The sequence below is a fragment of the Corella eumyota genome, chromosome 4 (assembly GCF_963082875.1).
Source record: "Corella eumyota chromosome 4, kaCorEumy4.1, whole genome shotgun sequence".
In the NCBI taxonomy this organism is placed as follows: Eukaryota; Metazoa; Chordata; class Ascidiacea; order Phlebobranchia; family Corellidae; genus Corella; species Corella eumyota.
Genome location: NC_137493.1, coordinates 1,801,199 through 1,827,620, shown reverse-complemented (window position 1 = coordinate 1,827,620; position 26,422 = coordinate 1,801,199). Strand labels below are relative to the sequence as shown.

General features: G+C 29.6%; 9 protein-coding genes across 10 annotated transcripts; 2 read left to right on the top strand and 7 right to left on the bottom strand.

Annotated features, from left to right (window-relative positions):
- Nucleotides 1-516: 516 nt before the first annotated feature.
- On the bottom strand, nucleotides 517-3,566 carry LOC145751095 (CKLF-like MARVEL transmembrane domain-containing protein 7). The gene is made up of 5 exons (XM_082567177.1): nucleotides 3,416-3,566; nucleotides 1,885-1,958; nucleotides 1,674-1,782; nucleotides 1,088-1,183; nucleotides 517-833 (listed from the first exon to the last, which is right to left on the bottom strand). Exons 1-5 carry the CDS (start codon nucleotides 3,503-3,505, stop codon nucleotides 738-740), a joined length of 465 nt encoding a protein of 154 aa, XP_082423303.1. The 5' UTR covers nucleotides 3,506-3,566; the 3' UTR covers nucleotides 517-737.
- Nucleotides 3,567-4,007: 441 nt separating this feature from the next.
- LOC145751459 (ciliary microtubule inner protein 1-like) lies at nucleotides 4,008-4,958 on the top strand. Its single transcript, XM_082567614.1, has one exon. It carries the CDS (start codon nucleotides 4,142-4,144, stop codon nucleotides 4,553-4,555), a length of 414 nt encoding a protein of 137 aa, XP_082423740.1. The 5' UTR covers nucleotides 4,008-4,141; the 3' UTR covers nucleotides 4,556-4,958.
- Nucleotides 4,959-4,961: 3 nt separating this feature from the next.
- On the top strand, nucleotides 4,962-10,328 carry LOC145751457 (uncharacterized). The gene is made up of 11 exons (XM_082567611.1): nucleotides 4,962-5,192; nucleotides 5,482-5,654; nucleotides 5,959-6,135; nucleotides 6,640-6,819; nucleotides 7,074-7,177; nucleotides 7,467-7,518; nucleotides 7,620-7,684; nucleotides 7,833-8,031; nucleotides 8,839-8,948; nucleotides 9,188-9,277; nucleotides 9,562-10,328. The coding sequence occupies exons 1-11, from the start codon at nucleotides 4,988-4,990 to the stop codon at nucleotides 9,815-9,817; spliced, it is 1,611 nt and encodes a 536-aa protein (XP_082423737.1). The 5' UTR covers nucleotides 4,962-4,987; the 3' UTR covers nucleotides 9,818-10,328.
- Nucleotides 9,822-12,194, bottom strand: LOC145751458 (N-alpha-acetyltransferase daf-31-like). 2 transcript variants are annotated; one of them, XM_082567612.1, is made up of 5 exons: nucleotides 12,098-12,194; nucleotides 11,294-11,497; nucleotides 10,998-11,086; nucleotides 10,599-10,755; nucleotides 9,822-10,220 (listed from the first exon to the last, which is right to left on the bottom strand). In XM_082567612.1, exons 1-5 carry the CDS (start codon nucleotides 12,116-12,118, stop codon nucleotides 10,032-10,034), a joined length of 660 nt encoding a protein of 219 aa, XP_082423738.1. In that variant the 5' UTR covers nucleotides 12,119-12,194; the 3' UTR covers nucleotides 9,822-10,031. The 2 variants fall into 2 exon arrangements, with proteins under 2 accessions (XP_082423738.1, XP_082423739.1); XM_082567613.1 differs by having other exon boundaries at nucleotides 11,294-11,517; nucleotides 12,098-12,158.
- A 300-nt stretch (nucleotides 12,195-12,494) lies between these two features.
- LOC145749750 (uncharacterized) lies at nucleotides 12,495-15,199 on the bottom strand. The gene is made up of 5 exons (XM_082565605.1): nucleotides 15,072-15,199; nucleotides 14,595-14,697; nucleotides 13,911-14,472; nucleotides 13,260-13,809; nucleotides 12,495-13,013 (listed from the first exon to the last, which is right to left on the bottom strand). Exons 1-5 carry the CDS (start codon nucleotides 15,197-15,199, stop codon nucleotides 12,740-12,742), a joined length of 1,617 nt encoding a protein of 538 aa, XP_082421731.1. The 3' UTR covers nucleotides 12,495-12,739.
- A 607-nt stretch (nucleotides 15,200-15,806) lies between these two features.
- Nucleotides 15,807-16,978, bottom strand: LOC145750661 (chaperone protein DnaJ-like). Its single transcript, XM_082566738.1, has 3 exons — nucleotides 16,652-16,978; nucleotides 16,453-16,548; nucleotides 15,807-16,371 (listed from the first exon to the last, which is right to left on the bottom strand). The coding sequence occupies exons 1-3, from the start codon at nucleotides 16,872-16,874 to the stop codon at nucleotides 16,244-16,246; spliced, it is 447 nt and encodes a 148-aa protein (XP_082422864.1). The 5' UTR covers nucleotides 16,875-16,978; the 3' UTR covers nucleotides 15,807-16,243.
- Nucleotides 16,979-17,587: 609 nt separating this feature from the next.
- LOC145750446 (chaperone protein DnaJ-like) lies at nucleotides 17,588-19,184 on the bottom strand. Its single transcript, XM_082566485.1, has 3 exons — nucleotides 18,728-19,184; nucleotides 18,527-18,622; nucleotides 17,588-18,445 (listed from the first exon to the last, which is right to left on the bottom strand). The coding sequence occupies exons 1-3, from the start codon at nucleotides 18,948-18,950 to the stop codon at nucleotides 18,318-18,320; spliced, it is 447 nt and encodes a 148-aa protein (XP_082422611.1). The 5' UTR covers nucleotides 18,951-19,184; the 3' UTR covers nucleotides 17,588-18,317.
- Nucleotides 19,185-21,743: 2,559 nt separating this feature from the next.
- On the bottom strand, nucleotides 21,744-23,129 carry LOC145751021 (uncharacterized). The gene is made up of 3 exons (XM_082567090.1): nucleotides 22,831-23,129; nucleotides 22,637-22,732; nucleotides 21,744-22,555 (listed from the first exon to the last, which is right to left on the bottom strand). Exons 1-3 carry the CDS (start codon nucleotides 23,045-23,047, stop codon nucleotides 22,392-22,394), a joined length of 477 nt encoding a protein of 158 aa, XP_082423216.1. The 5' UTR covers nucleotides 23,048-23,129; the 3' UTR covers nucleotides 21,744-22,391.
- A 652-nt stretch (nucleotides 23,130-23,781) lies between these two features.
- Nucleotides 23,782-26,332, bottom strand: LOC145750647 (uncharacterized). Its single transcript, XM_082566722.1, has 5 exons — nucleotides 25,926-26,332; nucleotides 25,358-25,562; nucleotides 25,048-25,107; nucleotides 24,726-24,835; nucleotides 23,782-24,288 (listed from the first exon to the last, which is right to left on the bottom strand). The coding sequence occupies exons 1-5, from the start codon at nucleotides 26,137-26,139 to the stop codon at nucleotides 24,200-24,202; spliced, it is 678 nt and encodes a 225-aa protein (XP_082422848.1). The 5' UTR covers nucleotides 26,140-26,332; the 3' UTR covers nucleotides 23,782-24,199.
- Nucleotides 26,333-26,422: the final 90 nt, after the last annotated feature.

Here is a 26,422-nt window from a genome sequence, read left to right as displayed (position 1 = left end):
CTAATGAAGCAAGAAGTAAATATTTTCACGACTCAAAAAAACGAAATTTTTAAAATATTTCAGTTTTTTGGCGCATAATGAGATGTTTGTTATGTTACCTAAGATTTTGTCACGACAAGTCGGAAGTATGACGTCATACTACCATGATGTTGTTTTTTATTTGTAATAAATTAAATTTTAGCAAGCAATTTATTAACTTTGTAGTAAAACTAAAACCTAAATTATTTGCCCTGCGGACAATTTAACGCAAAAGTTATTTTAAAAATATTATTTCTTTAAAATGTCAAATTTATTTATCCTAATAAAGGTCAATTAAAATTTTTTTTATTCCTGGACATTGTGACGTAATAAAGTCAATGTTATGGTCACTACACCGCGCCGATAGCGTATGTACTATATACGAAATAGTATTAGTATTATGAGGTCATTGTATAATAAAGACTTTTAAAAATAAAAACATTTGTGTTTTAATAAACGGAAACTGTAAAAAATTTAGCAAAAAAAATAAAAACGCTTTTATTTTATGAATAAACAAATTCAAGAAGCAGCAAATCTGTTAAAAAAAAACAATAAAAAAAACTAAAACATAACATAAAACAAAATTTAAATAAATTTTAATCAAATAATACCCTTACACATTTAAAGTACGTTTAAAATACCAAGAAATTCACAATAACTTGCTACAAACTTAATTATAGCCTATATGACATCACATGGCTTACAACACCGTCTAGCGGTTAGACTTGAACAGGATCTGGGCCTAATGTTTTCCATAATCTAAAAGCAAGATAACCACCGGCAACGTACAAGAAAAAACAAACAAACCCCATTATCTGAAACACAATGAAACAATTAATTTTAGACAATCAACTTTATCATTTTTTTAAACTTTTTTTTTCATAAAAAACTAACATTTTTAGCTAGGAATAGTCATGCATTTTAAAAATTATGCAAATTTTAGGTAAATTTTTTAATTTGGTGACACTAATTAATATTTTTTTTCGTAAAAATGCAAAAGAAAACCTTATCAATTATGACGTAATTTTCTAAAAATAATAAAAATAATAGTTTATCCTCGATTACTCACGGCTCCGGCGATGAGCGAAGGGTTCAAAGCAAAAACAGCTGCCACGATTGCCCCAATAAAGTAAAATATCGAAGCAAGAACGTAATGAATCAATTCCTATAAACAATAATTACTCAATTTATGACGTCATAATAATCGGACAATATTGAAAGGCGCGAAGGTTTTTGTTAACAAATCGATTAACTTCTAGACTGATTTTGAGACTATTTTTATCAAATTACAAAAAAATTATTTTTATTTTTATGATGTCATAAAAATATTATCAGGTAATGCTAATGGAAGGTTTTCATTAATGCTTTGGAATTTAATGTGAAGGTTTTCGGTAACCTTTTGCATTTTACAATTCTAGGTAAAACTACTATATTTTAAGTTACTTTTAACACTGAAAAAACATTTAAATAATTTAAATAATTTATAACATATATATAATATATATACATATATAAAATTTAAATAAAAAACATAAAGAATACAAAACAATAAATAAATAGTAAGTGTAAAATGCATAAAAATTAATATTTACATTCAAAGAGAAAACACTTAATAAAAGACCCTTTATTACCACATTTTGAATGATAAAACCTACCGTAAGATGCCAGTCAATGCATGAGAATCGATGGTGAACATTCAAGAGAACAATTAAGTAGAGAATAATGACAGACCACATATGCCACATGCATACCCATTCAAAATACCTTTAAACAATAATTATAGTTGAGTTGTTCGTATATATATAACACACTGTCTTAAAACAGGATTTCTACAAATTTTACATTTTTTAATAAAACTAATCTTACCTAAGCCCAGATTGACTTTTTAACGTCCACCAGGGGGCGCAAGCGACACATAAATATGCAATCAAGCTAAACACCTGAATAAAAATAAAAACATCGACATCAAATTATGGTAATAATATTTAATGTGTAATTATTGTATTTTGGCCTAATTGGGCCTAAAATTGTCCTTCCCACATTGGAGATAATACATTTCGAGGTAATGCGGTAATCTTTTGCTAAAAAGGCTTTAAATAAGCTTAATATAATGTTTTATATAATTTTATGTTATTATAACACTAATATTTACATAAACAATTTGAAATACTATATCTTGAACATACATTTACATCGTTCTTTGTTTACGTTAACAAGCTTTTAAAACATGTCTCTGTGACGTCACTATCTTAAATATGCGCTAATGCAAATATAAGATACGATCAGTTATAACATTTGTAAGTTGCTACCAGATATGTAGCATCGCCATAGGTAAGTTTAATAACTTAACTATTTGGTTATTATATAATTCGCATGGACATATTATTAAACAGCTGATGATAACGAGTTATTAATACATTTAGCAGCCACAACTTAAGGGTGGGTTGTAGTAATTAAAAATTAACCTATTTTAAGCCTGTTAAAATACGAAACGTTAATCAAATGTTGGCCTTACTTTATTCTACGCCAATAAGCACTTAAAACAAAACTACAAAAGTTTTTGAAGTTTAAAAACTTGTTCAGTTTGAAATAAGTTAATTTAACCTTCGTGTTTTATAGTTTCCCGCCAAAATTTCATAAAGATGTTAAAATATGACGTCAATATACAGTTTTAAAATGACATTATTATACCCATTTGAAAATGTCGTCATTACACCATTTTAAAACGACATTAATATACCCATTTAATTGTTTTAAACTTCAATAAATTTTAATGTTTTTAAGATTAAACAAGTATCAAACTTTTTAGTATGACGTTATCTATACTATTTTATGACGTCATAGAAGTACAGTTGTAAAAACAAGCTTAACACGAATTAGTGCGTAATGCTGAAAGTAGAACACAAGATTTACCCACAGACTAACCGGTATTCCTCCGCGACGAACCGTAACTTAAGACAATGGACCGAATATGACGTTTGTTGGTTCTCTGCGTTCGAATTTGAGGTTTGAAATTTATAATTATCTTCACGCTCGAGCAAGCAAAAGGAATGCAACGATTTTTTGCAGCAAACACAAATATTATTATGACGTCACAGTGTTTAACATATTTGAATTATTTATAGAATTGTTGTAAAACAAACGCCATTGAACTCTCAGTTACGAGAAACGATTGCAAATTATTCAGGTTAATTATTTCCGAATAAGTCTTAAATTATGACGTCAATAATCTAAAATCTAGACCACTAAAACAATGTTTTGTTTGGTCATAAAGTAATGAACAAACAAAACATAATAATAATCGCTTAAATTAACTATTTTAAAACCAATTTGCAAAATAAACCTAAATATTTATAAACTTAAAAGGTGACTGCTAAAAAATTAAGCATTTACTTACTGCTTGCACTATCTTCAATATTGCTGGTAATGTTTTCGGATAACCTGAGTTATACGTACAGCCTACCGGTCTTCTATCCTCGCCCGTCATGTTCGAAACATCTACTGAACAACTACCACAACTCGACAACGAACCACTTTAGCACTCCTATGCGAAAATTCTTTTCTCTTGTTTGAGTGAGAAAGGCGGATCGGTTTAATTTCGACTTACTGACGTAAATACCACGCTGGGTTTTCTAATATACAACGCAAAGTGCTTATGTTTATAGCCTGTAATAAAGCAACTTGAACTTAATTTACCGGCTCTCAGGCTGTTTATAATTTAAAGAAAAATGCACTTGCCTTGGGCAGTTTTAAATTAGTTGTTTAACCCAATCAATCATTACAATCAAATATTGATATTAAACGGTAAATAAAATATAAAATTACCTTAAAATTACTTATTTTTTGCAAACTTTTTACCTAAATAAGAAATACAAAAAGTCAACTTTAAATTTAAATTTAAATTGTGTTATAAGATTTCTCTAGATTGTTGCTAGGACACGGCCACGCACTGGCGCGGATTTAATACAACAATGTTTGATTGTTTAGAAACATATCGAATTCGTTTAATTAAATTAAGTCACGCGATAATAAACAACCTCTAAGAGTTAAAAAACACAACAATTCGAACCCACTTGAGAACTAGACATCAAAGACTTTAAAAAATCGAATTTTTAGAGTTAAAATGGCGGCTAAAGCAGCAGTAGGAAGGCAAGTTGCTGGTTGCAATTACGTAGCGAATGATGAAATTTGGAAAAGTCATGTTCATATGGAATGGTCGGCGTCGAAAAAATGGCCCGACAATTGGGGCTTTATGACGAAAACGTACAAGGAATTGGCGCAAGACGTTCTGCCTCCTAAGCCTAAACAAGAAAAACCAAAAATTGAGATGCCAGAAGAATTAAGACTACCTCCCATAACTCCCATTGAGAAATATATTAAGGTTGGAAAATGTCCTACCTACCCTGAAACAACGACTGGATTTGTAGGCTGGAGGTCAACTAAACCTGACTGTAAACTTGAAATTTACGGATCCTATGCTAAAGGAAAGGGGGGTCTCGTTAAACAACTAAAATGGCCACAGGAGGGCATCCTATAAAAACTTTTTCAACTAAAAATAATTTCTAATAAAATGTATATTTTTAATTTATCACAAAATAGTGTTGTTTTCTGCAATAATTGTGTCTGTTTTTTGTTGTTGTAATATCTGTCATCTGCACTCAAGCCATATTAAGAGATTAAATAGATAGTCAAATAATTAGATGAAATTAAAGCCATGTTTTGAAATCATATTTTCCGTCCTAAATATAGAAATTATAACAAATTTATTTCATGTTTATAAAAGTTATATTTAAAAAACAATAATAGTATTTTTTGAACCAATTATGTATGCACATTTTTAATGTTTAGTGTTGTCATAAATATATCCTTCCCTCACATCACCACACAAATTATCTCACTGTGCACAATAATCAATGTTTTGTATTCTGTTCTAATTTAGATGTAAGGCCTAACTTAAAACAAGTTAAGAATGACTGTAACGCACCAAACAAGCTACAGTAACCATGACAACACTATAGAAGGGGATGACATCATAACTGATGATGTCACAGGGGTGAAGGAATTGTTTGAAACTTACGAGGATGCTCTGCTTCCGATTGAACAACAAATTCGTCGCTATCGGAAACGGGATTTGTACTCGAGTCATTTTCATCGAACTTCGTGCAGAATTTTGGGTAAAAAAATTATACAAAATATGATTATTATTTCCTGATAAATATAAGACTTTTTTAAGAAAGAATGATATAAATTTAGGTGTGTAAAAGTTATTAAAATTAAAGGTCTATATGAAAATAAATTAAATTAAACAAAGATTTCGTGTTTTTGTGTATTTTACAATTTTGAAAACTATATTTAAACATTATAGACTATGCCTAATAAATATAAAAGTAAATTTTATTATTTATTCAGAACAAATATTTCAAATTAATGATTTTAATTTTTTTTATAACAAATGTTATTTAGGTCCAAGAAAAGACATCAGAAGAGTCCACTTCAACGATGGAGATCCTTTTTCTGAACCCACAGATACAAATATAACACGAGATTATCACACTGATATAAAACTACAACTTCCCTCTTATTATGCCAACAACAACAAGGTTAAAAGAGTTGGGATAAAGGAAACCGAAGAAGAGGTATATTAAATTTATTCTTTGGTGCTAATGAGTTTTTAAAATAGGTTTAATTCTATAGTTTTGATTGTAATTTCTATATACTTATCATTTGTTAGTCATTGTCAGCCTTATAACCAATAAACCAGTTTACCAAAAACAATATTTTTCAAAGTTAATAACATTGAACTATTGCAATCTAAGACTTGGTTAATGTTACTGATATTAAATTTTATACTTGAGGTCTATACCTAAATAACCAAGTAAATGAACAGTGTTTATAGATAAATAGAGTGTATATGTAATTAAACAGAGTAACTATTTTTAGACGGACAGTACAAGTGATAAAACATGGCTTCAGGAACGAATGAAATTACGCAAAGGACTCGATAACATGGGGTTAAATGTCGGGTGGTTAAGAAGGAAACCAAACAAAACAACCTTGGAGGAAAGGGTTTTAAGTAATTTGGTGAATAAGGAGAAAAATAAGGGAGATAACTCTGAGGTCAGTGTTTTATTAAATTAGTTAATATTTAATAGTTTTGTCACTTCATATTTATAAAATTTTCTACTTTTAGTTTTGAAGGTTAGTTTCACAACAAAAGTGCCTGAGTTTAATTCCAATTGCATTTATGTTGTAGCACACTTATGTTTTTTTTTGTATATATCCTTATCCTCAATAGTAGAGGTTCGAATGCGCAACCTAAACATAAAGTAACATTAGTTACTCGACCCAGTCTCAAGTTGCCTTTAGCAGTTTGGGATATTATATTGATTATAATTGCCCGTTCTTATGCTGCTGATTAAGTTCTAGCTAAGCAGGAGCTCATACCATTTATAGCGCCCTTGAGTAAGGTGCTATAAACGGTAAGAACACAGCATGAGAGCAGTGTGGATTGAACCCACAACCTCATGTGTTCTTACCACCTCCCCACATAGGTTAAATGCCGGTTAAATGTAATGCATTATAAACAGTATAAACTATTTCTAAACCATTTTTTCCATTTAGAGTTCTTCAACCATATCATTTGATTCCCAGCAATCTCCTTTTATGCTATGCCCACTTTACATACAACCAACAATATCCAGAATCAGTGAATATTTGTGGAACAATGATCTTGACGTTGACAAATATTTTGGGGAGGAAAAGTTTATCAATTACAAGCAATGTAAGGAGGGATTGGATGCTGTAAGTTGTGCTGTGTGTTTAAAGAATAAAAAATATGTATTAAAACTTCCACCAATATTGTGTTGGGTATTTGTATTATAATATTACACTTGTGTATCATTTAAAAACGATTACCACAGCTCTGGTCAAACTACATTTTTGACTAAAAATATATAAAAAATTTTTACTATAAGGGCTGCAAAAAATTTATTATTTTTTAACTACATCAAAGTTTTATTATAACAAAAATTTTGAGCATTAAATGTTATTTTTAGCTTCAAAGGAAAATTGCGATGACCAATCTTGAAATTGAAGAAATATTAAAACATTTTTACAAAAACTCAAGAAGGGCCAATCAAATGTTTTATAAATGTTTAAGGTAAAACTTATAACTTGCAGCTTGGTGTAGTGGTTGAAACATGTGGCTTAACAACATAAGATTTTTTAAGATGCTATAAATGGTATTAACTCCTACCAAACCAAAAATCAATCAGCAGTTTAATTATGAGGCAGTTATAATCTATAATATCCCAAACTGCAAAAGGCAACTTGAGATTGGGTTGTGGTAACAAATGTTACTCTATGTTTAGGTCGTGAAGTCGGCCTCATTTATTTAAAAATAAATTACCTTTTTCAAGTTAAAGCAGAAATAAAGTTTTGATTTTTAGATCATCCTTGAAAAATTTTCCTTTTTCCAAACACACACCAACCACTAAATTAGTAAGTTTAAAACAAACTAACCATATTGGGTTACGCATAAAACAAGCTTGTATGTTTCACTTACTAAACTCAAAGACAAATAAATAAATTTGTTTCAACAGAAATCTAAGATTCAACACCACAGCATTTCTGAAGAAAATTCGCTTCAAAAGCACAAAGAAAATAGGTAAGGCCTACCTTTTATAGCACTCACTAACGGGTAATTATTAAATAAATACAGCCATAGAATAAAATTTAGCCTCAATTAGAGACTTAACAAGTGAAATTAAACAAAATTAAAACTTGTGACTATTTTAAAAATGTTTTTAATTTAGATTGGCTGAATATAACGAGATAGTTAAACTCTGTGAACAAAGAGGAGTTCCCCTTACTGAGCACCTTCTACGTAAAGTTTTACTTCACCCTGATGACCTTCCTATGACTTTTAAACCCGAGGTCAAATTACGACAACCCTCAGAAATTTTGAGCAAAGATTTTTGGAAACCAAAAGAAAAGAAAAAGCCAAGAAGACAGGTTAAATTTTAAGGTTTTAGGTTTACAATTACTTTAATGATCTAACCAATTAAGCCCTGTCCCAGAAAGTCACTTTAAAAAAGATATAAATAAAAATTCAAGCAAATTGTAAAAGAGTATAAGATAAAAATATTTAAAAGAAGAGTATTTAAACATAAAATTTTAAAACTTTTGTTGAAATATTTGCTTCAGACAAAAGAACAATTATCACCCATTCTTTCACCAATAATCAAACAAACAAGCTCTAAGAACATCTCACCACCTAATAGCAACAGTTCATTTAATATAAGCAACAAATTATCCAATGAAAGTCTAAGCTTCAAGGTTCAGGATATATTAGATTTTGCAGCCACAACTTCATCAGATTCTTATGATAAATACAGCAGCCAAGCTTCAGTTATATCAGACTTAGCAACACCTAGTACAAGTATGAGACAGAGTAAAAAAAGTTTTTTTCCAAAACTTAAAGTTCAGGATAAAAGCAAGCTTAAGTTGTCCCATAAGGTACAGAAAGATTTATTTTAATAAAATGTACTTACATTTTTAAAATAAAAGATAGTTTTAGATTTAGTAAAATGGTACAGCAATAAATCATGTTTTAGTCAGTTATCCACTAAAAATTTTATTCGAGTATTTATTTTTAAAAATTGATATTCCAAATACATATTTAAATCCAAGTAGGCCTATACAAAAATTAATAGTTTTTTTTAAGTAAAATAAGCTACAGTACAATGCATGAAAATTTGATAGTTTATTCACATTTTTTGTTGAAATGTGATGTTTTAATTCTTGTATCCGAACTTTTAGAGAAGAAATCTTGAAATTGAGACAAGCCAAAGATTAACACCCGAAATTCAAATAAAAGATGAACCGAGTTTAATAACGTTGCCACGGTTACGTGATGTCATGCCAGAAAGGTAAAAATCTAAGAATAACTTTTTACTAAACAACGAATCCATGTAAAAAATAAACCCATGTATGCCTTATACTTTTACATGCAAGTAAGCAAATCCCTAACAGCTTTATTCCTTCTACATTTAAACTTATAACCAAATTTTGAAACCCCTTTAATATAACCTATGGTGATAAAAGTAGTGTAGCCCCTAAGAGTTAAGTTCCAAAAAATAATTTTAACATTGTGGTTATATCTTTGCAGACATCAAATGAACTTATCAACTGGTCGGGCAATTGTTACAAGAAAAGTCGATTGCTGGCTGAGTTTTGAAGAATATGAGAAAATAACGAAGTAAGTCATGTCAGCTTTAAAGTAGAATAATATCACAACCAAATTTTATGTGTTTTGTCAAAAAATTATTGGAAACCTCATAATGTGGTTTATTAAAATTAAATAACTAATTAGTTGACTAGACAGGATAAGTAACAATCTCAATTAAAAATGCTCAAATATTGCCACCACTGAAATCATTGTTAAAGGCCTATGTCTAGGGCTAGTTAACTAAAGTTTACTAATATTAGGCTGTAAAGTTGGTGCAGTAACATATAAATAACTTATAATATATTTTGTTTTAGCTCTATTGAGAAAGAATGGATTCGTGATCGCCCAGTTCCTAATGCATTTTGGCCTGGCCACCTTTTAAACAAACTCCGTATTTGTTTACCCCCCCCTATAGATCAGAAATCAAGAAGTAAAAACACTTTGTTTCAACAAATACAACAACGAAAGCGATGTAATCTTGGGTATAATAATAATGAATTAACCTGGCCCTCTGATGGTAGTTATGTCAAGTATGGAGATGTTGATATTAATAAAGTTTACCATATTTAATCACGTTTTTGCACTTTTATTTGAATCTTTATATAAGAACTGTGTACAATTACAATCATGTTTTATATTCAATCCTTTACCTTCAATCAATTTCATTTTTTAAACTCCAATTTAAAAATTTTAACCATTTTCTATTGAGTTTTTTTAACCACGACAGTTTAAGCTTCTATGGTAAAATTACAGAAATACAATTTTTAAAACTAATAGAATCGTTTTAAGATATTTCAATTTTTTCCAACTTTTCTGATAAATTGTCCTCTGCTAAAATGTCAATTCCATTTTTATTGCATTGTTCCTCATTGTCATTGCATTGTTCATTGTCCTCAATTGTTTTTTCATTGTTTTCAATTGTTTGTTCTTTCGTTTCTCGGAATGGTAAATATAATCGCTTTGGGGTTGGAAGCTTAAATTAAGTACAAGCAAAACTTTTAGTTTAAATCTTATAAGATTTATTATATGACAACATTTAAATTAATTAAACAAACTAAGCTTTAATTAAAAATAAAAGACAAATACAGAATAAAAACTGTTTTTTTGAGATCATAAAATAAGTTAATCCATTTTTTGCCAAACATATTAAGCTAACAGAACCAAAACTAATCTATATTGTGATTAAATTCATATATTATGGTGCCTATTAGACAAGATACATATATAAAGGCCTACAACACTGCTGTTTGTGCCGTGGTGCACAGGTAAATCATAGCGACAAATATAAGTTGAGAGTTGCTACCCTAATTGCCCACAAGATACTTATTATCTTTGTTTAAATAAGTTTTACCTCTTCCAATAACTTGTTTAAATTTCTTTTCATAGCATAAGCATCTTCGCCGTCCGCGTAATATTTTGCCTCCACCTCACTCTGTTCAAACTTCAGGGTTTCCGCATACAATCTCAATGCTGCACGATTGCTCACTCGAACATGGAGGGAAACATATCTGAGGAAACACTGCTGGTTTTTATATTTGAAGTGTTATAATTATAAGCTTACATTCGTTACCCCAACTAAGTCCTATAAAGATATATAGGACTTTATAATATTAACCCAACAATTAGGTTTAGGCAATACTTATAACTTACATTTCACCTTAAGGTCACTCAGGTAAAACAGAAATAAAATTAAGACCCTAGCTAGACCACATAAGATATGCCTTTTAATTAAGATTTTTAAATAGATTACTTTGCTCCAAAAGCCTCTGCCATTGCTCTTGATGCATGTTCCATTAATTTCTTCGCAAGTCCAAGTCTTCTGTGTGTTCTTTTAACAGCCTGGTCGTAAAAATATCAGTATAATAAGTATTTATTTATTACAAAAACAACAGAAAATAAATTATATCATAGCTCGGTAAAAAAAAGCACCATTGAAGCTTTAGTTTAATCTACTAGCCCATTAAGTGCAGTAAAAATCGAACCGGGAACTTACAATGCCTAACCACTTTATCACATTTGGGTTTTATGCCTAATTAAAATAATTACCAATGATGTGATATGTCCGTGTGTTTCTTCATCAGGATCCTCTTCCATTTTTGCAAGGACGTAACCGACAATGTTTCCGTCCATGTCCTCAGCAACATACGACAATTGTGGCCACGACAACCCATGGTAAAAGTAATATTTCATTTGGTAGTTCTCAGGGAGGCAGAGCAGATTACAATGCTGCATGTTCATCAAATCAGCAGGCTAGAATATAAATGTTTTACCTATTTTAAAGTTAAATAACATTTAAGAAAAATACATAAAAAAAGTTACCAAATTTAAAGTTTACAACCTAAGTTCCAGGGAAAGAAATCAGTCTTTTTATTAGTTCAGTTTGTGACATTGTATGAAAGTTAATAGCGACATAGTAATGTGGCTAAAACACTTGATAACAAAAGGTCCTAAGTTCGATTCCCAGTGCTTAAGATTTAGAATTTAAAATGTTTTTATTTATCGTTTTTGTTTTTTTGGTATAAATCTTTATCCTTAATGTGGGAAGGTCAAATGCGCGACTTAAACATAGAGTAACAACTGTTACCCTGACCAGCTGACCCAATCTCAAGTTGACTTCAGCAGTTTTGGATATTATATAGATTATAATTGCCCGGTTATTATGCTGTTGATTTAGTGTTGGATCATCAGGAGTTCATACCGTTTATAGCAACTTATTCAAGTAAGGGCACTACAGCATAAGACTGTAAGAGCAGTGGGAATTAAACCCACGACCTCATAGTGCGTTATACATAAACATTACGTTAAGTTTATAAAGACAAAAAAATGATATTAACAGTTTGAAATACATACCTGAGCATTTCTGATATTCATATTTCCTTTAAATATTAACAAAAATGAAGCAACTGAATTTTATTAGTTTAACAGTAGCATCTGTTTACGGGTCACGTGATTTCAAGATAGGTTGTAACCGATTTAAGTATTTCTAATATTTTCAAGCATTTTATTTTGTTGTATAATTAACTTACACTATTTTTTTTAATATTTATAATTTATTACCTAAAACTGAAATTTAATTTTTTTGGTAATTAAAACTTAAGTTATAATCTATTCTATAAAAGAATTACAAAAACGTAGTTGACTCATATAAAAGTGCCGTTGGGAAGTTTAAAACGCTCTGGAATGCGCATTCTTGCTTAACACATGGCTGTTTTTTATTTTGTATGCTAGCTCATTATAAAACTTAGGCTTATAGTATAAGGTAAGATTTATATAACTACAGTTTAAGCATTGAAAAACCGAAAAAATGAATAAAAAGAAAGAAAATGTTAGACAACGAATTGACCAGGTAAAGAGTTAATATTATTTGTAAAATATATTTTAATTAGGTATTTACAAGACCCATTACCATTCAAAAAGTGCTCAATTGCGTAACATTTGCCCTTTGTACAGCACTTACATGCTTAATATAAATATTTACATTTTTTAAAAAGTTTACTCTAACGAAATTAAATATTTGACGCTCTCTAAACATTGTGACGTAAGAGTCTTGCTCTTGTGACGTTCTGCGTCACTTTTAAAGTCGGTTGTACGGTTATGTGTGTAGGTAGCGTTAATTAGCTCGTCTCTAGCTTCCTTGTAGCGTTTTAAACTCTTCAAGGACGAACCAAGGTTATGGTAACTGTAACCAAGTATTCGTAACTTTGAGGAATCTTTCCCAAAAGTTGTTGTTAGTAGCAGAATTGCCTCTTTGCTAGCGCCCATTGATCTAGAAATAAATATATTTAAGTTATAGTTGTTTTTAAATTATAAAAAAAATTAGATAATGTACCCATCAATATATATTTTACTGGACAATTATTATTAGAGTGCGAAAAAACCTAAAAAAATTGTTTTATTTTTTAATTTATCCTCGTTTTGAAAAAAAGGGTTAGCATACAAATGCTATACTGTTGCGTATGCAAAAATAATAAACTTGCATTTGCGCATACTTGACAGTTTTAACTTAATTTACCTTGTGTGGTCGTCCGTTAAATTGCAACAGAACGCATAATATTTCAAACACCAGCACTCCTGCTCAACTCTAAACCTCACGTCAACCTTGGGAACTTGTTTAATAACAAACCTTATTTCCCCGATAAAAGGAAGACAATACCGCTTTATGTCATCCTTATGTGACGTCATAGAACTGGCAATAGGCTGCATGCTGCTAGCTAAAGACTGTAGCTTTAGTATTCTAGTTTTTGGGTCAGGTAAGTAGTTTGAAATGTGCTGGCCATATCGTAACAATGAAATGCACATCAAAAACTCAGTTTTAGGCAGTGATTTATATATAGTTGGCAGCTGTACTAGTATAGGCTCACAGTTGTCCGAATTTGGCTTTAATTCGCTGGTTAATAAATCTCTACAAGACAAAAGAGCTTGATTTTCTTGTTTGCTTGATAAATAACATTGTATGATAGCTAGTTTGTCTATAATGTTGTCGCCGTGATCACTCTCTAAGTCCTTGAGGATAGTAAGAGCTTCTTCGTAGTTTTTATTATTCATGTAAATGCTGGCCAAACCTTTTAAAACAAACTAAAGTTAAGCAGTTACAAAAGCTTCAAAACCCGAACTACTTCTGTAAAAAGAAAAGTTACACAAATACCGCAAAGCTATAGTTTACCTCTTTTTTGGACGATTTCAAATTCCAAATTTTGTTGCTCGTTTTCTGGCAAGGAAACAATTTTGTCAGCTGCATTGTCCGACTTGGTGGCTGGACTTGTTGAACCTGTGGCTTGTGCCATACTGCTGTTAACAGGGGTAGGTGGAAGTGATGACTCAGTAGTAAGTGCATGTTGGTTATTGGATGTCACATTTGTAGCATTGTTGCTGCCAGTAGTAGCTGTTGCCATGTTAGTTGTGCCAGTAGATATTTGACTTGACCTATCGGCTGTATATACAACTGCCGGCATGCCTGGTAAATGTCTATTATGTGAGATATAACTAACGTCAGTAAGCGAGTAAGATTCAGATCGCCTGGTAGGTGGCGAAGACAAGTCAGATACTGGTAAGTCACGTTTGTATGACACTGCTACGTTGCCATGGTTTCCATACGGCGGTATGTTGTTACTAGGTGAGTTGTAATGTGTACCAGCAATGTTACTATAGTGATACTCGTTTTTATACGTCACAACTTGGTTATAGGGCGGAGGGGGTCTGGTTGGTTTGGTTGCTAACGTCATCATCTAAAAACAAACAATTTATTGACGCAACAATGTCCGAATTGTGTTTAAATATTTGATGTTTAAGGTATGGGTTAGGAAAGAATATTGCAGTTTAAATTTAAGAGTTTTATTGTTGAGCAAACCTGTGGATTAATTCCTTCGGTATTTTGTCCATGGTTAACGTTAAAATTTTTGGATAAAGCTGCAAAGTCGTTTGCTGGAAACGAGCAATGGCATTTTGGGCACCTGCAATTTATAATTTGAAGTAGAAAAATTGTTTATACTTTCTATACAACGCAATGCTTTTTTATAAATTGTCATTTGCAAAACCTTGTTTTCTGATATGTTTATAGCATCCAGTAGACTAATGAGCTGCATACAATGATTAGTGTTGTTAATTTATTTTTTAAATTATGATTTTGCCTAACCAGCGAACCTAAAGTATCAATATGAGCGATACAGCAGTTAATAAGAAAACACTATAACAGTACAATGTGTATATAAACAAACCAATTTCATGGTTTTAACAAGCAACATTTTTTTTATAGTTAATAACGCCAAACCTAATTTAAATTACAAATGTACCACATTTTTGTTTATTTCTACTTTTTTATATTTACCTGCTATTTGATGTTGAACAACGACACAACTCGAACACACAAGCTAGACACAAAGTGTGTCCACATCTTAGCTTTCTAACCTTGCGTGAGTGTGTGTATTTTGCACACATAACACATGTGCTGTCCATATTCACAAACTACTAAAACCTTTTAATAGATTAAGTAAGAGCCTACGAAATTTCCCACTAATTTTAAGGTTTTTTCTTAAAACTTTATCATAAACTCATGTTAAAATATATATAAATCAGTTAAATGTAATAGATCTATACACAGGGGACCAGTAACTTGTAATGCCTGCAGTAGTTTTTGTCTGTCTTATATGTCTTAACTAATAGAAATATTATACCATGTTATATTATATTGTACTATTGATAGACTAGTCGTTATTATTTTAAATAAGGCTGCGAAATTTAATTATATATTAAATAATAACTAACTATTTTTATAATTTTTTCAAACAACGGATATTTAGACTGGTGCTAGACTGACGTTTAGTTTAGTATCTTTTAACGTTGTAACCTGTTGAACTTCTAAAAGGAAGTGATGTTAGCGAGTGGTTATTAATCATTAATTTAATAGTCATGTGCGTTAGAATAAATACGGTTTGTTTATTCAACTATAATATCGCAATATGTAAAAAATGGTAAATGAACGTTGTAAAAACATGAGTAGTTTTTAGTTAACAGTTATGTCCGCAAAATGTATTTTTTTAAATTAACAAATAATTTCTCGAAGTTGCTTAACATATTTTATTTGAATCTAATGTTCTACAACTAACAAAGCGGTAAGCACTCACAATTAACAATTTTAAGGTAGGAAGAAAAAATATAACCAAGTGACGTTAATTTAAAATTTAGTAAAAAAAAAATTCTAAGTAAGTAAAATTTTAATGACTGTTAAAAGGATAGGTTTATTTATCCTTCATGTATTATGTTACATTTGAAAGGTAACAAGATAAGCTCACAGTTAGATGTACATAAAAAGTTTATTGAAAAATTTAAGGAACTAGTATTAAATTCGTAGTGTCGCAATTACTGAAGTGCGAACAACAAATAGAAAAACATTTGTCGCAAATTTTTGTATAAGGTAAAACAATAAAAAAAACAATTAAAAAAATAACAAAAACTCGAAGCTTTTGGCGAAGCTTTTTTTCACATCAATCTAAAAAAATTTTAATCTAACTTGTAATCACAAGTACAATACAAACCTTCGCACATCTTTTCAAAGCGTACCAATCTGCCAGGTCCTTCGTATGCAGGTTGTGGTTCAATAGTGCATACCCATTTACATGGATCTAAAGCTATTATAATTTTTGCAGTTAATTAAATATTGTGAAGCAGTGAATTTTGTTTTAAAAGCACTTTACAAAATCTTTAGTTACTTTCACTTCCATGTCCGCCTATAGCCTTCATTGTTTTCAATCGGTAATTTTGGTCGATGCGCTTTCGTTTCGATTTGTTTTTTAGCATTTCATAGGCTAAACAAATGTGTTTTTTAAGTAAGTTTAATTCATGTATTTTTTAAGTTTAACAAGTATTGCACAGAAAAATAAATCGCAGTTGTTAATGATTCTAATATACCTTCCGTGATTAATTGAATTTTTTCTGTTGCTTTATAGCCATTGTTTTCGATCGAATGATATATTTCGAACAGACTCTCGTAAGCTGATTCTATTTCTTCGTCCGTCGCTTCCCTAGATACTAACAATTCCTTGTAATAATCTCGGTTCCCAAAATGGTCAAATTCCGCTCCATGCGCGTATAAAGTCAATGCAATTAAAACTAGTGCAAATAACCATTTCATGTTTGAAGATTACAAGTAACAATATTTTAAAAACTTAAACTACAATTTTTTTTTTATGGTATACGACTGTGAGTTGCCACTTAAATATACCCATTCTGTAGTCATGGAAACGAAATACGTGGTCTTGTCACGTTTTTTTGCTGTTTTTATGTAATAAAACATGAAACTGGTAATAACTGCCATTATGTCACTATTTTTGAACAATGTAAACTAAACAAAAAGATTTAAGTCTGTTGACTACAATACACAATAGCGATGGTGCAACCTGTTTTATTAATAATAAAACCCAGATTGTTTTCCATAGCAACATGACTTTTTTTTAAAGCTTAACGACTTGAAATATGCCATTTGGTTGTTTTTTATTGGTTAAGAACAGGAGGGCTGGATTATCATCTTTGTTTCTAGAGCGCCACGTTAAATCTTTTCCAATATCTCCCTTTTGGGTGATTTTTGATGGAAAAAGTTTAAAAGGGGAATTTTTTTAAAGGGAAATTATTCGCACCAACGTCTCTAGATTGTTCGTAAGTATATTGGTGTGGCGGTTAAGCAAATACTATAAGGACGATAGCGGAAGCAATCTATAACCACATTTAAATTGAACAAGAACTCTCGAATATTATTATAAATATAAAAGCACAAACTTTACATAAAAAAGTTTATTTTATTATTCTCATACATACTTTATATAATAGTAATGTTAGCGAGTGGTTATTAATTATTAATTTAATGGTCATGTGCATTAGAATAAAACCGTTTTATTTATTCAACTAAAATATTACCTTGTTGTAAATTAATTTTGAATTAATGTTTAAAACAGGTTTGCTTATAGTTAACAATTTTAATAAAAGAGTTTTTTTTTAATTAACGAACAATTTAACCAGGTTTTTTTAAACAATTTTATTTAAAACCTAAAGTTCTACAACTAACAAAATGGGTAAGTACTAAAGTCGAACAAATCCAAAGCACATAAATCTCTTAAACATAGGAAAATACAACAAGGGTAAATAAAATTTAAATAAGTGTTTGCGATTAAAACATTCTCGAATTAAAGCATTATTTTTTAAATATGTGTTCAGAAAAAGTTCAATAACAGTAAAGCGAAAGTTAATTATTGTATTACGATACATTTAAAAGGTAATAAGATAAGCTCACAGTTGGGTGTACATAAAAAATTTATTGAAAAATTTAAGGAACTAGTATTAAATATCATAGTGTCGCAATTATTGAAGTGCGAACAACAAATAGAAAAACATTTGTCGCAAATTTTTGTATAAGGTAAAACAATTAAAAAAGATAACAAAAGAAACTCGAAGCTGGGCTGTAGTGTACATAGAAAAGTATTTAAAATTTTGAAAACTGATATTTGATGTCGTAATTATTGAAATGCAAAAAAGAATAAAGATTTGGCGTATAAAAAGTTTTACATCAATCTAAAAAAAAGTTTTAATCTAACTTGTAATCACAAGTACAATACAAACCTTCGTGCATCTTTTCAGAGCGAAGCAATCTACCAGGTCCTTCGTAAGCAGGTTGTGGTTCAATAGTACACACCCATTTACATGGATCTATAACTATTAAAATTTTTGCAGTTAATTAAATATTGTGAAGCAGTAAATTTTGTTTTAAAAACGCTTTACGAAATCTTTAGTTACTTTCACTTCCATGTCCGCCTATAGCCTCCATTGTTTTTATTAGGTGATTTTGGTCGATGCGCTTTCGCGTCGATTTGTTTTTTAGCATTTCATAGGCTAAACAAATGTGTTTTTTTAAGTAAGTTTAATTCATGTATTTTTTTAAGTTTAACAAGTATTGCACAGAAAAATAAATCGCAGTTGTTAATGATTCTAATATACCTTCCGTGATTAATTGAATTTTTTCTGTTGCTTTATAGCCATTGTTTTCGATCGAACGATATACTTCGAACTGACTCTCGTAAGCTGATTCTATTTCTTCGTCCGTCGCTTCCCTAGATACTAACAATTCCTTGTAATAATCTCGGTCCCCAAAATGGTCAAATTCCGCTCCATGCGCGTATAAAGTCAATGCAATTAAAACTAGTGCAAATAACCATTTCATGTTTGAAGATTACAAGTAACAATATTTTAAAAACTTAAACTACAATTTTTTTTGTATGTATATTGGTATATGACTATGGTATACGACTGTTAGCTGCCACTTAAATATACCCATTCTGTAGTCATGGAAATGAAATACGTGGTCTTGTCACGTTTTTTTTGCTGTTTTTATGTAATAAAACATGAAACTGATAATAACTGCCATTATGTCACTATTTTTAAACAATGTAAACTAAACAAAAAGGTTTAAGTCTGTTGACTACAATACACAATAGCGATGGTGCAACCTGTTATAACAATAATAAAACTCAGATTGTTTTCCATAGCATCATGACTTTTTTTTAAGCTTAACGACTTGAAATATGTTATTTGGTTGTTTTTTATTGGTTAAGAACAGGGGGGAGGATCGTCATCTTTGTTTCCAGAGTGCCACGTTGAATCGTTTTTAATATCTCCCTTTTGGGTGATTTTTGATGGAAAAAGTTTAAAAGGGGAATTTTTTTAAAGGGAAATTATTCGCACCAACGTCTCTAGACTGTTTGTAAGAATATTGGTATGGCGGTTAAACAAATACTATAATATCAAGTCACGTACGTTGAACGGTTTGTTTATTCAACTAAACTATCGCTTTTTTGTACAGAAACTTTCAAATAAATGTTTTGAAGGAGTACTACTATATACAGATAAAAATATGTCGAGGGTCTTGACATTTTTTTAACATGAATTTCAAAATAACATAAACATGCTTGCTCACATAAAAACTATTTACAATTGAAGTCAAGTAAAAATATAAAGGTATGCTGTTAAAAAGTTATGCAGGCAGCATCACTAGGATTCTGCCCAATAGTTGTCTGTGACGGTTATAAAAACTAAATGTTGAAAAGTAAATAAAAACCAAAGTTTAACAAATTAAAAAAACAATTTCGTAAAGTAACTAGAATGGCGAATAAATTTTATATACAAGTAAACAAAATATCATGCGAATAACATTTCATCGTAATTACTAGCTACACTCTGACAACCTAAATGTTATTCTATGTGAAAACACAATTATTGCAGAATATTCGGGGCCGGCCCTAGAAAATGCGGGGTTCAATTTAAGCAGCTTTAGTGAGGTCCTACTGAAGAGATCTTGTGGTAGATCGAAAACTTATGGAAGTTATTTTTACCAAGGGGTTTGGTAACATTAAATTGGCTAGATGTCCTATAGTTGAAAACAACAATAATGGATTTCAATATTAGTAAAAATTAATAGTTTTCCTATAAAAGTAAAAATCTGTTTTCCTTTTTAACACTAACCATTTACAGTGATTTTGCAATAATTAACTTAATATTGTAGTAGAAATAAAACTAAAGCGTCTGGTTGCGGGGCAATCTGAAGTACGGGAGCCTATCATTGGATACTAGTTCAAAGTGCCAAGGACCGGCCCTGTTGAGAATACTGAGTGTAAAAGTAATAAAACATCTTGTTATAAAACGTACAACAAAGTTGTACGAATATACAACGCAAGTATTTAAGAAAATATATAAGCTATTCTTCATAGTAAAACAATCATCGCACATTACAGTTTTGTATGAACCGTGTTGGGGAAATATGTCCAACAAAGTCGCCTGGCAATCCCGTTCACAAAATTCAGTTTTATTAAAATTCGTACCATGACAATAAAAATTGATTCGGTTTTTAGGGTCTTTGTCGTATTCCAAACGGCTAAATTCGTTACCCAACACTCCAAAAGCTAAATAAAAACACTTTTTAAAAGGGACGTAAAGCTCCCTTTTGTAACAAATACTTTCAAATTGCTGTAACTTTTAGCGTCTTTAAATTCAAAGTTTTTTTTGTCTTATTAATGTTAATATTATATAAATAAGGAGCAAAAGAAAATTATAAACACGTTGTGGTAATATGAAGCTGCTTAGGTACTAATTTATTATTACTTACCTGAGTTAATTTCTAAAAATTTTTTTATTTCGTGTGTATTATTTTCCGAATAATATTTCACAGCAAGTTGAATATACGCTAGTTTTATTTCTACAGCTGTGGCTGTTTTTGCTACGCCTAATACTGTGTACAAAGATGTACTCGGATAGCAAACTTGACCAAATGTTGCTAAAACTAAAACTATCGCGATGACGAAAAAAATCGGAATTAATTTGCTCATTTTTCTGCAACTTTAAAAAACTAAATTAAAAACGAGAAAACTGGTTTTACAAAAAAGCTATTTCTTTTTATAGTCTAGGCTGTGCTAAAAATTGTTTTCGGAAAAAAAATAGGGAACACGCCACAAAAACTTTATAGTTTAATATAACAGTATTAAACTTTTGTTATTTGACAATAATAGAGCGTTGGACAGTATCGGAGCGTTTTTAGGAAATTCATTACCTAATATTTCGTGGTAATACATAAATGTAATTATTGACCGAAAATGTTACCTATACTTGTAAAAAGGCATTTAAAACTTATTGTGTTCATCTAAGTAATATCTTAACATATGTGACAAAAAATTATTATTTAACGTTTTTTCAAAAATTAAACATCAACATATTTATGATATTTTAAACGTAAGATTTAAAGACAATAACTTTTTTCCAGCAGCAACACGTTGAATAGTTTTCATTATCTTTCTATTGGGTGATTTTTGGTGGAAAAAGTTTGAAAGGGGAATTTTTTTAAGGGAAATTATTCGCACTAACGTCTCTAGATTGTTAAAAAAAGCACAAACTTTACGTAAAAAAGTTTATTTTATTATTCTCATACATACTTTATATAATAGTAATGTTAGCGAGTGGTTATTAATCATTAATTTAATGGTCGTGTGCGTTAGAATAAATACGGTTTGTTTATTCAACTAAAATGTCCCCTCGTTGTAAAATAATTTTGAATTAATGTTTTTTTGAATTAATTAATGTTTTTTTTTTTTAATTAACGATTAATTTAACCAAGTTTTATTTAACAATTTTATTTAAAATCTAAAATTCTACAACTAACAAAATGGGTAAGTACTAAAGTCGAACAAATCCAAAGCACAAAAATCTCTTAAACATAGGGAAATACAACAGAGGTAAATAAAATTTAAACAAGTGTTTGCGATTAAAACATTCTCGAATTAAGGCATTATTTTTTAAATTTATGTTCAGAAAAAATGCAATGACAGTAAGGCGAAGGTTAATTAATGTATTACGTTACATTTAAAAGGTAACAAGATAAGCTCACAGCTGGGTGTACAAAGAAAGTTTATTTAAAAATTTGGAGAACTAGAATTAAATTTCGTAGTGTCGCAACTTTTATGTTGCAATTATTAGAAAGCGAAAAAACAAAAGAAAAGTGTCGCAGGTTTTTTATGAGTAAAACAAAACAAAATAATGTTGAAGCTTGATTGTAATGTACATTTTTAAAGTTTAGGAAGCTAATATTTATTTGTCGGTATTAAATTGTGTTGCGTATTTAAAAATGCCAAAAATTTTTTTTTTGTTGGAGTATATAAAAGTGTTGATAATTACATGTACAAAAATAAGTCCCTGCTATAGTCGTCGCTAGACCGACTATTTTGTCTGGATCTATGTTTGTGAGAAATTGCCGATTAGTAGTGCATTCCCATCTGCATTTACCTAAAAGTTATTTTTGATTACAATAAATCAATTACATGTTGTAAAATCTGTAAAAAAGGACATAACAAAAACATTAGTTACCATCATCTGCGTCGATAAACATAGTTTCCCACACCTTCCATCGGTAAAGTACATCGATATGTCTTCGTGTTGATTTGTTTTTTAACGTGTGATAAGCTTAACAAAAAAATAGAAGTTAGATTTAAATTTCCGTATTTAAAAAAAAAGTATTTTTATAAAACAATAAATCGCAGTTGTTAGTAATTCTAATTTACCTTCAGTAATTAATTCAAATTTTTCTGTTTCATCAAAGTCTTTATTATCACTTAATTGATATACTTTGGAAAGTTTTTCGTAAGCTAAATCTATTTCTTCGTCTGTCGCTTTTCTAGATACACCCAATTCACTATAAAAGTCTCGGTACTCTTCATCTTTATTACCATATACGACTAAAGCCAATAACATTAGAACTAGTGCAAATAACCATTTCATGTTTAAAGAGTTTACAACTTTTAAACGAAAAGTAACAATATTTTAGAAATCTTAACTGGAATAAGGGTATATGACTTGGGCCAACAATTTAAATGTGCTCATCGTGTAGTCATGGAAACGAAATACTTGTCACGTTTATCTGTTGTTTTTTATGAAACAAACCAAAAGAACTGATATTAAATGTCGTTTTTTCAACTTTTAAACAATGTAAACTAAACAAAAAGGTTTAAGTCTGTTGACCTCAATACACAATAGCGATGGTGCAACCTGTTTTTATTAATAATAAAATCCAGATTGTTTTCCATAGCAACATGACTTTTTTAATCTCAAGGACTTGAAAAAAAAAGGACAGGAGGCGGATTGTCATCTTTGTTTCCAGAGCGACACGTTACATTGTTTCCACTCCCTATCAGATTTTAAAAATTTTTTAAGCGAAATTATTCGCACTAACATATCTAGATTGTTCGTAAGTATATTGGTGTGGCGGTTAAACAAATACTATAAGGACCGAAGGACGATAGCAGAAGCAATCTATAAGCACATTTAAATTGAACAAGAACTTTCGTATATTATTATAAATATAAAAGCATAAACTTTACGTACAAAAGTTTATATTTTATTTATTATTTATTTACATACTTTATAATAGCTGCAAAAGTTTACCTCAAAATTTATATAACAATAAAATTAATGAAAAAAACAGTTCTTTGTACTAAGAAAAATGTATCGTATAGTTGTGAAATTTTGCATACTAACTTGCACTTTAAACAGTGAAATAAATAAAAAAAATAACGAAATCACCAAAACCATTGAAGACACTGTTAAAAAAATACATATAAGGTTTAAGATAGTTTTAAAACTTAAAAATAAAACCCCAAAATACGCACCAGAAAATTAAACGTGTAAAACTTGTTAAAACTTAAGTTCATACATTTTAAACTGCAGTTTTTTTTATAAAATAAATAAGTTTTTGTATTATGTTTATATCAAAGTAACCCTTTTAAGTAAAAACAAGCTAAAAAATATAATATTATAAAAGTAGTCTTGGCACATTTTTTCATTTTACAATAATCTTGTATAAAAATTAAATAAATTTAAAATGTTTGTAAACTGTAACATCTATTTAATAATGTTTTGTATTCTTTTAAATGATCACAATTCATCATTAGTGCAAATTGTTTGAGTTGTTCTTACTCCATTCACTATTTTTGTGACTACCCTGCATCTCTGCCTCTTGTTGCCTGAATAAAAGTTAAGTTAATACTAGTATTGGGTGGGTTGAAAAATAGAAAAAACTTATTAGGCTATTAATTATATAGTAAATAATAGTAGATTACATAATAAATAATTCCCATTCCCCCTTTTTCTGTTTAAATCTTTAATTTAAATAGTTAAACCTTTTAACCAAATTTACAATTTATTTGTTAAATTTGAGGGTATATCAGTTGCATTTTAACCAAGAATAGAGAAAAGAATGTTAGACATTATCTTGATAAAAAGTTAGAGTTAAAAACAGAAAAAAATAGTTAATTTATTTGTTAAATTTAAGGATATATTGTTGTATTTCGGCACAGAATAAAGGACAAAATGTGGGCATTATATTTGATAAAAAATAAGTGTTAAAAAAGGAAAACAATTGTAAGTTTGTACCACAATAATTTTAAGGTAAAAATCTTACCTCTTTGTTGTTGATGATGTTTAAAACGTTGTTGATGAATATGTTGATGTTGTTGTCCGTGATCAAATTGTTGATGTTGAAACATATGCTCCATATTTGGAAAAGCATTTCTGCCCAAAACAAATTTACCATGTAGTAACATGTTTATTTAATTTTTATATAAACCCAACCATTTTTATACCCGATACAATATTAAAGTAGCAGGCTATTATATGTATACCGATTTTAAGTTGCAATTAATATTAAATGCTATCCTTTAAATCAAAAATAATGCAGGTTTTTAATAAATTAAATAAACCAAAAAAATTAAGTTCATATTTACCCAAATAAGTCACCTCCTGGGAAGTCAGAAAATAGATCATTGATGTTAATATGAAAATCCCTAAAAGTAAAATTTTGTTTATATTAAAAGTAGATCACATAACAAATAGGTAAATTGTACTAAGAATCCAAAAATGTGCTTTTTTTTCTAGTGCAAAAAGGGTTGTTCGTTTTAAAAGCATGTTGCTATATAAAACTACAAAACTAAAGTATATACTTTTTAAATATATAAGAAAAGGAAGTGAACTATATATTTACTGGTAATAACTACTGCTAAAATATCACTTAAAGTTAATTGATCACACTCAAACCTATGTTTGTTGTGCATTCTATGGTGCTGCTCATGATGTTGTTTAAAAATGTCATCAAAGTCTTTAAAGAAGTCGCCAAAGTGAAAGTTTTGTTGAAAGTGCTCGTGGAAGTTACCTTCATAACCGTGCATATTGTCATCCAGACCGGCATGTCCAAATTGATCATATTTTGATCGCTTTTCTTTGTCGTTTAACACCTCGTAAGCTAAATGTTAAGGTTAGTTACCAAATGCAGTTAAATGATAATGTAAGTTAAAATATGTGTGTAAAAATTGGCCTAATGTAGATATATAAATTTGTTAGCAATTTGAGATAATTGGAATGACTTTACTATGTTTTTATCTAATTTTTTTGCAAAAATATTACAAAAAATTCATGATTTAAAACATGCCAAAGATAATAATGTTTACACAAAGATTTTAAAAATTTGTAAGATGATTTATTGAATTTAAAAAAAAATTAGTTGGGAAAAAATCATCTTTTAAGTTTATAAAGCAATAAGTCCTGTTAGACTTATGAGTAAACCTAATTAAACATAAAAAAAAATATACCATGAACCACATCTTACCCTCAGCAATATCTCTAAATTTTTCTTCGGCGCCCTCTTCCTTATTTTTATCTGGGTGATAAATTAATGCAAGTTTTCGAAACGCTGATTTAATTTCTTTCTGCGTTGCTGTCCTAGGCACTCCCAATATTTGATAATAATCATTTTGTTTGCCAGAAATTGTTATAAATGATATTATAAGTATGATTAATTTAAAAAGAAATATTTTCTTCATATTTATAGGGATTTTGTACCTTTAAAATATTAGTTTTAAAATTTATTTTTTCTTTATGTAAAAAACTGCTGCTAATTTTTTTAACATCACAATTTCAAAAGCCAACTTTTTAAATATAAAATAAATTTTTAAATTTTCCAACATAAACCTGGCAATCAAATGCATTGATAGTTCAATAATGCAGTGATTATGAATCGCGTATGGCATTGTTTGGCTTAGAATATGCGGAACCATAATGATGTCGTCATAAGGTGACGTGTATTTAACTTTAAGCACGTGTGAT